This window comes from Haliaeetus albicilla, chromosome 26, assembly GCF_947461875.1.
Source record: "Haliaeetus albicilla chromosome 26, bHalAlb1.1, whole genome shotgun sequence".
NCBI classification, from domain to species: Eukaryota; Metazoa; Chordata; class Aves; order Accipitriformes; family Accipitridae; genus Haliaeetus; species Haliaeetus albicilla.
Window position 1 is genome coordinate 3,631,431 of NC_091508.1, and position 13,381 is coordinate 3,644,811.

The following is a 13,381-nucleotide window of genomic DNA, read 5'->3' on the forward strand; positions in this document are numbered from 1 at the left end:
ATGTCCAAGCAAGGGGACGACTGCTACTTCTATTTCTATTCCACCTGTGACAAGGTATGTTTGGGCTTCTTTTGCTTTGGGGTTTCTTGTTGAGTTTTTAGGAGAGGAGGGGGCGGAGGCATCCAGATTTCTGTTAACTTCACAAGCAGTTCGATTCTGCGTCCAGTTCTACTAGCATGGATAATTCTGGAGGCTGTACTGTTTTAATTTCCTCTTTGTGGGTTTCCTTTTGGTTACAGGGAGACAGCTGTTCCTTCCGCCACTGTGCGGCCGCTCTGGGAAATGAGAGAGTGTGCAGGCTGTGGCAGGAGGGTCGCTGTTTCAAGACTACCTGCAGATTCAGACACATGGAAGTCGATGTGAGTGTTTGCCTAAAGATGTGTTCTCCAACTAAATCCCTGAAAGCATTTTTCCTTGCTGTCGGCAGCCTGAATGTGCTTGTACGTGATAGATTTACTTGCTTTCAAAGGATACTGGTTTCCGTTACTTGGAGGGGGGTGGGAGGAAGTTGGGGGAAGAAAGATCAATTTCTTAGGTATATCTCAGCAAGACATTTTTGTATTAGGTGCTGGCGTTGTTCTGACGTCTTGGGGTAGCACAGGGTGGGGAGGGAGAAGATGGGAAGGAAATAAGGCTCTGAAAGATAACTTGAGATAGATTCAAGCTAGGCAGTTTAAGGCATTTTTTTCCCTCTGAATAATCCCAGTATTTTGCACATTGTCTTAGTTTAGCCCACCCTGAACTGATGTGTGCGAGCCCCCGTCTTCTCCAACGGAATGACAGGAAAGCTAGATAATATGTAGTAGTTACAGCGTACGCAAACTTTGTCGATCTGCCCTGCAACGCTTTCAGTGATAGACTGCCCTTTGGAACGATGTTTCCGCACTGCACTGCGATAGCCCTCTCTCTGGCATGACGTGTAACTATGTCTCTTAGCAAGCCTAAGGCGAGTGTTACCATGAGCTTTTCTTTCTGTCTGTCTTCAGAAAAAACGCAGTGAGATCCCTTGCTACTGGGAGAATCAACCAGCTGGCTGTCAAAAATCCAACTGCGCCTTCCGTCACACGAAAGGACGCTATGTTGATGGGCGCTTCTTCCCGCCAAGCAGAAGTGAGTTTCTTGGGTCCTTTTCCTTTAAGCATTAAAGAATTAATTCTGAATATTACTCAGGAGTGGGTACAATGCCGTAGAAGGCATCGAGTAACTGCTCACTGATGAGTGTAGGGAGAAGTGTGCAGTCACAGGCTCTCAGCTAAACGGACTGTAATTCTGGTATTTAATTCTTTCTTTCATGCTCAGCTTCTCTGTGCTTTGTGTGATCTTTGCACTCCAGGTTGCTTTCCCCTCATGTAATCTTTTCTGGAGGGTAGGGTGGCGAGATGAGTGTGTGAAGGGAAGCCGTTGTTCCTAGTGTGTTCGTAGGGGTGGGGAATAGGAAACTCTGAATTCAGCAGCCAGGTGGGTTATCTGCCTTATCTACCGTATCTAGACAGTGAGTGCAAGGTTGGGGTGAAAGTTTTACATGGCCAAATGAGAGATGATCCTCGTCTTCCTCTAGCTACGCTTCCAAGTCCACCTGAGCCTGCAGAAGATGATGTGAAAATGGCTCAGGCGTCACTGCAGCAAAACAGACTTTCTGTGCAGTCGAGTCCCTCTCAGCAGCTGAGGGGGGTGATGAAAGTGGAAAGCTCTGAAAAGGTCCCAAGTCCTACACATCCTCCAGGCAGTTGTAATCAGTGCTGCAGATGATGATGAAGATGGGTACTTTTTACTTACTGAAGGCATTTCTGCTGGAGGTGAATGTATAAATTCACAGAGTACCTGAACTGTGTAGTGTTTAAAGCTACGGACAAGAGTCTGGAGTCTTAAATATTTTTTCCCCGGTATAGCTCTTGCTTATATGAGCCTGTCAAGTCAATACAGCTGTTTAAAAAAAGCCTTCCACAAACAGTTGCTTGTAGTTAAGAATACGAACAAAATATGAACCGTGGACTGAAATGTCATTGTACGTGCTACATGAGCATGAAACGTCTTGTATAATCCCTGCTCCGTAACTGAATAGGTTTTATTTTGGACGTTCAGAGCAGCTTTCTGAAGATGGAGGTGAAACTAAAACACCTGTCCAGCAACCGGCAACAGAAGCCTGTAGTGGATTGCGGATAATTTCCACTAGGAAAGGCAGGGCTAATACAAAGCAAGGTATTCTAGCAGCCGTAGTAGGATGGCTTGGAAGGAGAACTTGACGATTAACTCCAAAGCGATATGTTCTAAAACTACGATAGAGCATCGGGTAGCTGGATGGAGTCAGTTATTTCCACGAGCTCATTCCTCTCTAATAATGTCGTATGTCCCTTGGGTCAGACAGGTCAACTCCTCCCTGTTGACTTTTGTAAAACAAAATAGAGCCACAGCGTGGAGTTTAAATGCCTGCAAATGTGTCCTTTCAAACACTGTGGGAAGAAGCCATGTCTAATGACAGAGGAATCTAATATCGTGTAGATGGATTAAAACGCTTAAGACGGTAGGTTTTACTCTGTAGGATGGGAGGAGAGGTGCCAGTTGCTTACCAAAATACCCATCCGTTCTATGGCTTTTTTTACTGGTGGGGAGTGTTGAGAGGGTTTATTTGGAAGACTTTGGAAGGGTTCTGAGCTGTAAGAAGCTTGAGGATGTGTGCTCTTCAACATGTGCCTTTAGGCCTCAGCTTCATTAACGATTTTCTGTTTTCAGAGGACAATTTAAATTTTGGAATAAAAACACTTGAAGAAATCAAATTGGAGAAACTAAAGGAAAAAACAAAAAGCCAAGGTGGTGAGTTAATATCCCCTACTTGTAGTGAATACTATTGTTTCCATTTCATGGCTTCTCAACCGAAAGGTTAAGTAATAATTAAGATAATTCAGGCAGGTTAGCCTGCTGGTGCTGCCTTTTCTAATTAAAACCATGCTTTTATGCTTCAAGGCCCTGGTTTGATTGCAAGTATTTGGCATTTGTAGGTGCTCAGTTTGTTGTGTTGCAATAAAAGATCCAGAAGCGGTTTTTATCAGCCTGACATTAAGCCGTAGCTCATCATGTATTACACCACCTTACAGGCTCTCCAGTGTGCTTGATTGGACTCTCATGTTCCTGAAGTTGAGTGAGATTTGTGAATGAGCTAATGTGTCGACAGCACGTGGCAGAAGTAGCGGTTGGGTTAAGTGAAGCAGCAGCAGAGAGAGAGGCTAATGTCAATACGAGTGTCAGTATGCAAAAAAGGGGATAAGTGGAAAAAGCGGGCAGTAATGAAAGGGCAGACCTATAGAAGATGGTATTATACAAGTAGGCAATTTTTGAAGCGTTGACGAGGCTGACGGTGGCACTTGCGGACAGTAGCGTGATAGGAGTCTGTGTATAAGTGGTGGTGTTCAGATCTGCACAAATTCCTTTGAAAGGCAAAAAACGTGTGGCACTACTACTACGCGTAGTCACTCGTTTCTGTGGTTTGGCTACCAGAAGAGTGCCTTTTGCTGGGACGTGGGCTAGAAGGACAATGCTCTTAGTGGCTACTGGTTTCTGTGCAGTGAAGAGATTAGTCTTTGTTTTAGGGGAGGAGCCTGTGATTCAAGTGAATCTTGGCGAGAGGATGGGAAAACAGAAAGCCTCCATAGGGAAGAGCTTTTTGTGAGCTGTTGTTCAGGTGCCCTCATCTAAACGTGACTGTGTTTAAGGGTAATTTTGCTGTGTGCCGGAGGAAAATCCATTTTGGCAGAGATGTGTATTGGCGGCAGGCAGAAGTGGCAAATTTGGTTAGCAGCTGAAAGGCAAATCTAAGAAAAGATCCCTGGAAGCATTGAAGTTTGTGGCTGACTGTTCTAAAATCCTCCTGCAGAGAAACGTTCTTCAAGTATTGCTTGTTTTCTCTCTTTCTGAAGCTGGTAGAAGTGTCCTTCTGTTAAAGCGCAACCTTGCTGACAGGCTGGGGAAGAAGATAGAGGTTCTGGAGAATGCTGACAACGCACCAAAGAGAGGTACGACTACTAAGCAGACATCTGGATTTGATGCACAGATTTCCTGCTTAGGTTTGCTGTTTGTCCTTTCTTCTAGTGGTTCTTTTTGTGTGTTGGTTGAGGGCTCAAGGTAGCTCTGAATCCCAGTGAAGTGATGGCTCTCATTGTGAAACGTGAGCACCAAATGGAGATTTATGCAGTCTGCCGAACTTTTTCTGTTCTCTCTTGTAGTTCAAGTCCCCAGGTCTCTGAAGGAGAGGCTAGGACTGCCCTCTGAACAGAGCCGTACAGAGACAGGTACGAACTGGCTATTAAGTATGCCTTCCCCTTTTGTCTTTCCATGAACTTCCATACAGCCCTAAAATTAGTTTAAAAAGCCTGCCTGATTCCTCTTGCTTGAGTGCTGAAGCTGTCCTGTTTAGCCACTGTCAGAGATCTGGCTCTAGAGGGGGGGTGTACTGTCCACTCGTGCCTCATCAAGGTTTCCGCTTGAAAACTGCTGTGAACCCTCAGAAGCTGCAGTATGCTTACGCACAAGTAGGACAGAAGCACTGCCAGGAGCAGGAGTTTGAGATGCGAACAGAGAGACAACGGTCTGAGAAAGTAACAAAATAAAATAAACTAATGCTGTTTGTGTCGCCACTCTCTCCGGATAGCACTAGTTTTCAAAATACAAGTGGCTTAAAGGAGGAGAATACCGTGCAGAATGGTGCTGTCCTAAGATGCATTCTTGGGATCACGCAAACCTAGTTTTCCTTAGTACTGTGACAGATTTTGGAGACTTTAAATATTGCTGGACTCTCCTTAAATGTTGGTGCTTCTCTTTCTTTTTGATGATGACAGAGAAGGCTGCTAAGCCAGCAGGGGAGATCCATGCGAAAACACTGGAGGAAATTCGACTTGAGAGCACTAATCGGAGACGAGGAGAACCCCAAGTGAAACCCCAGACTGAAGGACGTTGTAAAACAGAAGATCCCAGCTTGGGGGCAAGACCTTCCCCTGCAGTTCACGTCAAAACTTTCTCAGGCTCCCTGGCTGAAAAAAACCACAAGCGATTGGAACGAGAGAAGCAAAAAACAAAAGAGTTTCCTACCAAGACAAAAGTTGAGAGCAAACCCAAGAAGCAGAGCACACTTGCTCCGTCTGTGCTCAGCCAAGCGCGCCCGGCAGAGCCGGCACGTAAAGCCAAGCCAGCAGGAGAAGTGCGTGTTAAAACCTTGGAAGAAATCAAGCGGGAGAAAGCTCTGCGGATGCAGCAGAGTGGAGGAAAAGTGCCAGCTCCACCAGCACAACCTGAACCTGCCCCGACAGGGAGGAGGTTGTTACGGATCACAAAGCTAATAGGTAATAAGGTGATTTGATACCTGCCCTGGTGAAGCGCTTCCCCTGTCGAGCAAATTCAGTTTGCTGAGGTTTTGCTTTGCTTTTTCCTTCTGCATATCGTAGAGGGTAGAAGAGTTTAAGGCTACAAAGTCAGAAGGCAAGGAAGTGCCAGAATATGCAACCATATTCTTTTCCATGAATCACGTGATAGCTTTCTGTATTTCCCACTGGAAAATTCTTCCACTGAGGAGCTTTGTAGCCTAGTTTCTTGCTTCTGTTTTTTCTGCCATCCGCTTGTGGTATGGGATCTTCCCTGGGCTGAATCCAGGCTTACCTTCCTCTTTGGCATATGCGTTGTTTAACTCAGTTATTGATGTATCTATGTTTGCAAAGCATGTATCAACTTCTTAATGTGAGGGCTAGTTTTTGTCAAAATTGGCAGAGCGCTAAAGATACCGTTTGGATTATATAAGCCATGTAAAAAGAGAATAGTGCGATTGAGGGAAAGAGAGCTGGAACGGTGCAGGGCTTGCTTACTGTAGCCTTTCCCTCTGTCCCATTATTAGACATGAGGAAATAGACAGAACAAGGAAACAGAGGTAGCCAGGTTTCTTTATTTCTGCTGTTGACAAACTGATGATCTTCTTTTTTTTTTTTTTTTTTTGCTTGTTTTGAAGCACCTGGAAGAGAAGAAAAGATGATAGTGGAATTGAGCAAGCCTTTTCCCAAAGCTGTCTCTGCAGCTGCAGAGGTGAGTCCTTTGTGAAGACATACATCTATCTATTCATACAGTTTTTGATACATTTTGTTATGTTTTGTTTGTAACTGGCTGCATGCTCCCAGTTTGAGTGTGTTCCTACCTTTCCGCATTTGGTAAGCGCTGCAGTGCTGTCGCAAGTCCTGTCACTACTTTGAATAGCATTTCCAGACAACGTGTTAAACCCCAAGCTTTGAATTAATCTTATTATACCTGACAGTGAATAAGAAACCCTATTAGCACCAGATAAAATCTGCGAGGTTAATGTTTTTCTTCTCCGTGACTTTATCTGTGAGACTGGAAGAAGGAGATCTTAAAATCCTGGGCTAAGAACTTTAATAGAAAAGGCTGGAGGTTTGTATTAGAGGAAATCAGTCTGTCAGGGAATGCTGTCTTGGGGGAGCTTGTATGGCTTCCTGTTGCTGAAAAAGAATGTACTAGATTACAGCTAGAGTCTTCTGCTCTGTTGAAGAAGCTTGCTGTGTTGGGAATTGTAGGCTTTTGAAACTATTTCCACAGCAAAGCATGGATCTTGTTACAGGTTACAGGCAACGTTTTATGGGGAAAAATGTCAGATCTGAATGGTATTAACATGCTCTGTTGCACATGGAGCTATTTCAGAGGGATTGCTACTGAGATTTTCTGAATGAAATCTCCATAGATTTTTGTCCCCTTAGTCCTCTTCTTTTGCTTCCTTCCAGCCCTCTGATCAGAGTGCAACTAATTCTAAAGTTCAAGTGAAGAGCCTTGAAGAGATAATGTGGGAGAAGCGGCAACTGAAGCAACGCCAAGAAGAGAAGCTTCAGAAGGAAGCAGCTGCTGTGCCATCTCCTACTGAACAGGCAATCAAGGATAAAACTGCAGCATCAGGGAGTCCTGAATCCAGTGTGGTTTCAGGGTCAGCTTATCAGCTTCCAAAGAGGATATTGGTGAAATCTCCGGGAGATGGGGTTGAAAGCCCCGGAAAGGGTGCTGCCGTATCACCAGGGGAACGGGCAGCTCAACTTCTGGAATGGTTAGCTGAAAGTAAGTGTTGACTGTATGTTAAAGAGTTACTTTAGGTCATGCTTTGAAAGAAAGGCAGAGGGTGACAATTTTCACGTTGTAACTCTGGCTCCTTTTTGTAATATCTTTGCTCCTTCTTATGGCTTGTTGGTAAACAGAGTTTACGGTGTGGAAAATACTGCCGAGAGTCTGGGAAATGGCAGTGGAATTGTGCTGGCTAAATACATTTAACTAGAAGGGTTGTGGCGCTGTTAAGAGAACCTGTTTGTTTGTCGTTTTTTTTTTCCTGAGGCAGAGCAAGACTGCATCAGTTCTCTCTTCCTTTTACTCTAGCCAGACGGAAGGGGTGCCTGAAGCCTTTGGATGGGAAAGCCACCTCTCCCACAAAGCAGCCACTGAAACGTAAGGCAGCCGAGAGTCATCCGTCTGCCGTGCCGAGTGCCACTGGTGGCGACGGGAATGAGCCTTCAGCTAAAAAAGCAGCTGTGGTAAGGAGAGCGGCTGAGGCAGTAGTGGGTCCCTAGTAAAATTTATGCCCAAGTTGTAGCCTCCTCTTGGAGAAAAGATGAAAGACTGAAATGTTCTACGGGTCTCCGTTCCCTTTTAAATCCAGAAGTGGTCGCCAGGACGCTTGTAGTACCTTTCTGCTTTTTACGAGGTGAATGGCAGTGTTTACATAATGCTCTGCTACGTCCATTAATGCTGCGTTCTTCAAAAAGACCCAAGGTCGTTAGTAAACTTTAAGGGAATGCTAACTTTTCTTCAGGTGTGCCCTGGCTCTGTATTTTGATTAAGGCTCAGCAATGCCAGAGGAGAAGCAGCGGAGGAAGAATCTGCAAAGCAGTCTTTGACCTGTGTATCCTAAAAACCATCTTGCTTCTTCCTAGGCTGTTGTTCCGGCTTTGCCAGAGGGCAGCCTCCTCTCCATACGCGGGAGAGGAAAACCCCAAACCAGGTAACAACCACAACTTGTTCATTTTCTTGATCAGTGTGCCTTTCGTGTGAAACTAAGTTGGTTTGGTTTTTTTTTCCCACACGTGGAAAAATTAGAGTTTTGAGATACTTCATGCCAAAATCCAGCAGAGGAAAAATTCATCTGAAATAATAAGTTTCTAGCAGCTGGCTGGACTGCTTATCTAGATTCTTGTCTGGAAACGCTGCAAGTTGGTACAGCTTTTCAGTGGCTTCTTGGGTTTTCTGAACGCCTGCAGAGGTTGACTTGGTAACCTTTTTGCAGTCAAATTCGTAAAGGTGGCAAAGTGTCTCTGGCGACAAAAACAGAACCTTCTTTGCCAGACCCCAGATGCTGTGTCTTCGCGGATAAATCCCCAAAGTGCAAAATGTACCTGCTGATACATTGGACTGTAGAAGCAGCCCCAGGTTAATTGAATAACAATCCCTGCGTAAGGCTGAGGGGTAGGAGGGATTAACTACCATTTTAAGAGCTGGTTTGCAGAAAACATCTCTCTGCTTAAGGAATGTCATACGCTGATTTGCTCTCTTTCTTGTTCTTCCCAGTCCTGAACTGCACATTGGAAGCCTGGCAGACTCTGTGGCACCGTCAGAGGTCTCAAGCTCGACCTCAGCTTCCTCACAAATAGCCGTAAAGAAACGCCGGTTGAGCTTCTCAGGGCCCTTCTCTGTGGAAGACGACTTTGAGAAGTTCCTTTGGGAAATCTCAGGAGGCAAACAGGAAGACAAAATTGACATGGACCCAGAGAAGGATGAGGATGACTTCTTCATGGAAATTGGTGAACTGATCGACGGCTGAAAACAAAGAAAGAAATAAATTGAAACTGATTATTTTGTTGGATACCCAGAGGTGATTCTTTTCCTAGCTGAGGCTTTGCAAGGAGTCTTAAAGCACAGGTGAACTGGTAGACATTGGGAGTATCTGCACGCAGTTGTCCTAAACTTCCCTGCTGGTCAGACATGCGGTCTGAATTTGTGACCCTGCAGAAGACAGCTGAGACTGGGGTCTCTTGTGTACCCTGCCACCAGGGATCGTTTTCCCTAGCAGCTACCTTTTGAATCATTTTCTTAAATTTTTGAAGAACTTGAGTCTCTTCTCTTCCTACGAGGATTTGTGAAGGTGGGGCGGCCCTCAGGCATTTGCTGCTGGCAGAGGAAAAATCGGTTGTCGGAGTGGATTGTCAATACTTTCTCTTTGGAAGAAAACACTTGCGTGCTTTGATAATCCACTGTGCTGTCTTCGTTCCTAGAGGAAAGGTCTGAAACCAAAACTGAGCAAAGTGCTGTTCCGGCTCCAGAAGGGTCACCCAGCCCCAAGCTGCCGACGCTTTATCCTGCCGAAGGACTTTCTCCCGCTGAGACTTCTGCCAGCATGGGTCGGTCGGTCGTGGACTTTGGGAGAGAGGAAGAGCGCGCGAGAGCCCGGCGAGGAAGGCTTCCCCCTCGCTGCTTCCCTCCTCCTGCTCTGTCGTCAGCCTTCCCTGTCCCCGGCCTAGGCTCTGTCCGCGGAGATGGGGTTTGGTGTACGCCATGGTTTCTGTAAATATTTTCTTCTTCCCTGTTATGCTCGTATTCTCCTGAAGGTCCTGTATGAAACGTAGCCTGACCACCTCCGCCTTCACCGGTAGCTGAGCTGTTCCCCATGACAGCAGTTAACAGCGTTTTTACCGAACCCTGGGGCAGGAAAGGTGGGGGTGCGTGGTCTGTCTGTGGGGCGTCCTTAACGCTCCGCTCCAGAACCTCATCTTCCGCTACCTGCAGAACGTGAGTACCGCCGGGCTGCCGCGGCTTCGGCCCCGTGTGAGAGGAACGTCCCGGTGCTTCTTGCGCAGGGCCCTTCGAGCCGTGTGGGGAGCGGGGCGGCACGCCGGACGGGTCTTTCCGAGGTCGGGATGGGGTTTTTGGAGCCGGTCTCGCTTGAACTGAAGAACTTGCTGTCGTTGCGATCCGTGAGAAGAACAGCTAGTTCCGAGTTGGGCGTTTTTCCTTCTCACCTTAAGGAGTTACCTTTGTAAGAGGCGTTTGCTCTTGCAGTCACGTGTGCAGGGATGTTTTCCGTGACAGTCTTAAAGCCTGTGCTGTTGCGTGTTCGCCAGTGAAGGCAGAGAGGATTTCCAGAATAGTCTACCACCTTAAAAATGACCGATGACATAACCGAAACCACGCGTGAGAGTTACTGCCTCGAGCTATCGGCAGCAAGGAGTTCTTAATGCACAGGAGAGGACAAAATTGTGTGGAGTGTTTCTGTTCCTGTTGTGCTCTCCCCCTCCATCGTTTTGCAGAGGTCCAGGATCCAGGTGTGGCTTTATGAGCAAGTGAACATGCGGCTAGAAGGCTGCATCATTGTGAGTATCAGGATGTCTTTGGATTGGGTATTTTGTTGGTTGTTCTTCCAATTCATAAAACTGTTTCTTCCTGTCAGGAAAAACTAGCATGGGGGGTGGAAATACCTCGTGCCTCTCCAATTAATAGTCTTAATTGTCCAGCCCACGTCAGCACAGCTCACGATAGCTTGTGGTGTTGTTGCTGAAGTTTAGAGCAGGGCACGTAGCTCAGCGGCGGCTTTTGTTGCTGATTTTTAGGGCTTTGATGAATATAGGAACTTGGTGCTGGACGACGCAGAGGAAATTCGCTCCAAACCAAAATCAAGGAAAGAGCTGGGTATGTCAGTATGTCTGTGTAAGCCGAGCGACGCCTGAAACGTGGCTGCGTGAGCCTTCCCCGTAGCAAGGCTTCAAAGCACAAAACCTGTGAAGAGTGTTGAGTGTGGAGTACAGTGAGCGGATACTGGCTAGGTGTCGGTTCCTGCTGTTTCTTGAGCTGGTGGTTTTGTTGAACGTGAAGGAGAAAGAATCTGCCTCTGCCTGAGTCTTTGTCTTTCAAATGTGTGTAACAACGGATGGACTGCACTGCACTTTTTCTGCAGCCCGGGTGGCAGGAGGGGTCCAGTCAAACTCCTGCTCAGGAATATGGAAGGCGACAAGCGAAATGCTGAGCTGCTTGGACATTCAAAAGAGCTAGATCTGAGGGGATTTCTCTTGTTCCCCCCATGGCAGTGGATATAGTAAAGTTGCACTGTACAGGTGTGTCTCACTTCCTAGGGAAAAGAAATGGCACCTTCTAGACCGTGAATTCCTCCTGATTTGTGTTGGAATGCCTCTGCTGGGCAAAGCGGTGGTCCTTAATTGCCTTCCATTTAAGAGTTGGCTTGTGCATACTGCAGAAATCGTGCTTGAAACTTCATTTAATTATCAATGGCATCAGTAACACATCCAGTAATTTCTAGGAGGAGATGCGTAGGAATCTGTATGACACAAGAGTCTGTTTTTGAAGGTGCTAAGGGTGAAAAGTGAACAGTCCCATCAATACTGAGGAAGGGAAGGAAACCTCGCGCTTAACAACTGGTCTTACTCCCATTGTGGTTGAAGCCCAGCCGGTAACAAAGCACCACGCAGCCGCTTGCTCACTCTCCTCTCCCCCCGCCGCCCCGGGCCACGGTGGGATGAGCAGAAAACATAAGGCAGGCTCGTGGGTGGAGATAAGGAGTGGGAGAGATCACTCGCCCCTTATGGTCACGGGCAAAAGACAGGCTCAACTTGGGGAAGAAACAAAATCAGTTTAGTTTACTGCAAATCCAAACAAGCCAAGGATATTAGGAAGCAAAACCAAACCTGCGACCACCTGCCCCCCACCCCTCCCTCCTTCCCGCCTCAACTCCACTCCCGGGTTTCTCTCCCTCCTCCCCCCGGCGGCGGGGCATGGGGGCTGGGGTCGGTTCCTCACAGGTTGTCTCTGCCCCTCCTTCCTCCTCAGGGGGAGGAGGACTCCGCACTCGGCCCCTGCTCCACCGTGAGGTCCCTCCCACGGGAGACTGTCCTTCAGGAAGGTCTGGTCCTTGCCGCGGGCTGCAGTTCCTCACAAACTTCCCTGGCGTGGGTCCTTTCCGCGGGCCGGTCTTCAGCCACACACGGCTCCAGCGCGGGCTTTCCCATGGAGCCACGGCCATCTTGGGGGGCCTCTGCTCCACCGTTCAGCTCCATGGGCTGCAGGGGCATCAACCTCCTCAGGCGCCCCTCCTCCCCCCCGACCCCGGTATCTGCAGAGCTGTTCCTCTCACATTCCTAATCCCCCTACTCGCTGCAGGTTCCCCTTCTTAAATATTTCATCCCAGAGGCGCTGCCGCTGTCGCTGATTGCGTCGGCCTGGGCCAGAGGCGGGTCCGACTCCGAGCTGAGGGAGCTTCGAGCAGCTTCTCACAGGAGCCACCCCTGCGGCCCCTGCGCTGCTACCAAAACCCCGCCACACAAACCCGTAACAATTCCCTTTGCCAAGCAGTCAAAACCCAGTAACTAACAGGAGAACCCAACCTGCCCTCTCTTTATTTCAGATTTGGGAAAATCCCCTGCCAGAAAAAAAGAAAAATCCTGGAAAATCCGCTAGTGTTTGTGTGAGTAGATGGTTCCAACCTTTTGTCATTAACTCGTAAGAACTATTTCATTCCGTTTTGTCCAAGAGAGTCAGAAATACTTGCACAGAAACGCGCAGCATGGGAATGAAAGGGGTCAGAACCGCTTGAATTTGAGCTTTATCTGGTGTGGTTGCAGGTTTTATGGCATTTAGTATCTTTAGAACAGTAAGAATCACAGTATCTGACTTTGCATCCAAAAAACCTGCTTGTGGCTAGGGAAGATCAGTTTCAGCGCTGGAGGCACCAAAAAATCATCAGCTGTCGAACTGGACCTAAGCCATCTTTTCAAACCTTCCGTGATCTTGCTGCAATGCATGATGATGGATTTATGGATTAGAGAACAGCGTATGATGGCAAACTTGTAGCATTGGCTCTGATGTAAAAAGAGAACAAATTCTTTCCGAAAATCAGTGTAATTCCAAATTCTTGGTATCACGCAGCCATGCCACTTGCAAAGGAAGCATTTCCCTGCCTCTCAAAGCTTGCTGTATCCTCGATCTGCTGTCTCCCTGCTGTTAATTGATTGCAACTCCGCGTGTCCGATTAGGGCTGAGAGTTGCTCTCGCTACGGATATCGTGCACCATGTGCTGTGCACGCTCGTGTGTATAGAAACGTTGATACTGTATGCGTGTACGTAGGTATGCCTGTTTGTGTGCTGACCCCAAAATCACTCGTGTTATAAAGCATCAGCCTTGAAGGCATATTCATCAAACTGTTATGTAGATCTTTTGGGTTTGCCGGTTCCCTCAAAATGAGAGACTTTTTATGCAGTCTGCTGTGGCAAATAGCCCCACATTCTAATTTTTACTATCGCTCTTGCTGACTTTATCATCCCTCGCTCTTGGCGTGTGCATGAACGGGTATGTGTA

General features: G+C 47.2%; 2 protein-coding genes across 2 annotated transcripts; both read left to right on the forward strand.

Moving 5' to 3' along the window:
- Positions 1–8,842, forward strand: LOC138682128 (zinc finger CCCH domain-containing protein 11A-like). The gene is given in 16 exon segments (XM_069771851.1): positions 1–54; positions 240–359; positions 987–1,110; positions 1,559–1,722; positions 1,724–1,761; positions 2,063–2,199; positions 2,731–2,811; positions 3,585–3,660; positions 3,919–4,011; positions 4,216–4,283; positions 4,830–5,330; positions 5,987–6,060; positions 6,780–7,092; positions 7,405–7,556; positions 7,959–8,026; positions 8,590–8,842. Coding segments are annotated over 16 exon segments (2,316 nt in total).
- A 712-nt stretch (positions 8,843–9,554) lies between these two features.
- Positions 9,555–12,663, forward strand: LOC138682129 (small nuclear ribonucleoprotein E-like). Its single transcript, XM_069771852.1, has 5 exons — positions 9,555–9,566; positions 9,781–9,807; positions 10,326–10,388; positions 10,626–10,708; positions 12,531–12,663. The coding sequence occupies exons 1-5, from the start codon at positions 9,555–9,557 to the stop codon at positions 12,661–12,663; spliced, it is 318 nt and encodes a 105-aa protein (XP_069627953.1).
- The last annotated feature ends 718 nt before the right edge of the window (positions 12,664–13,381 follow it).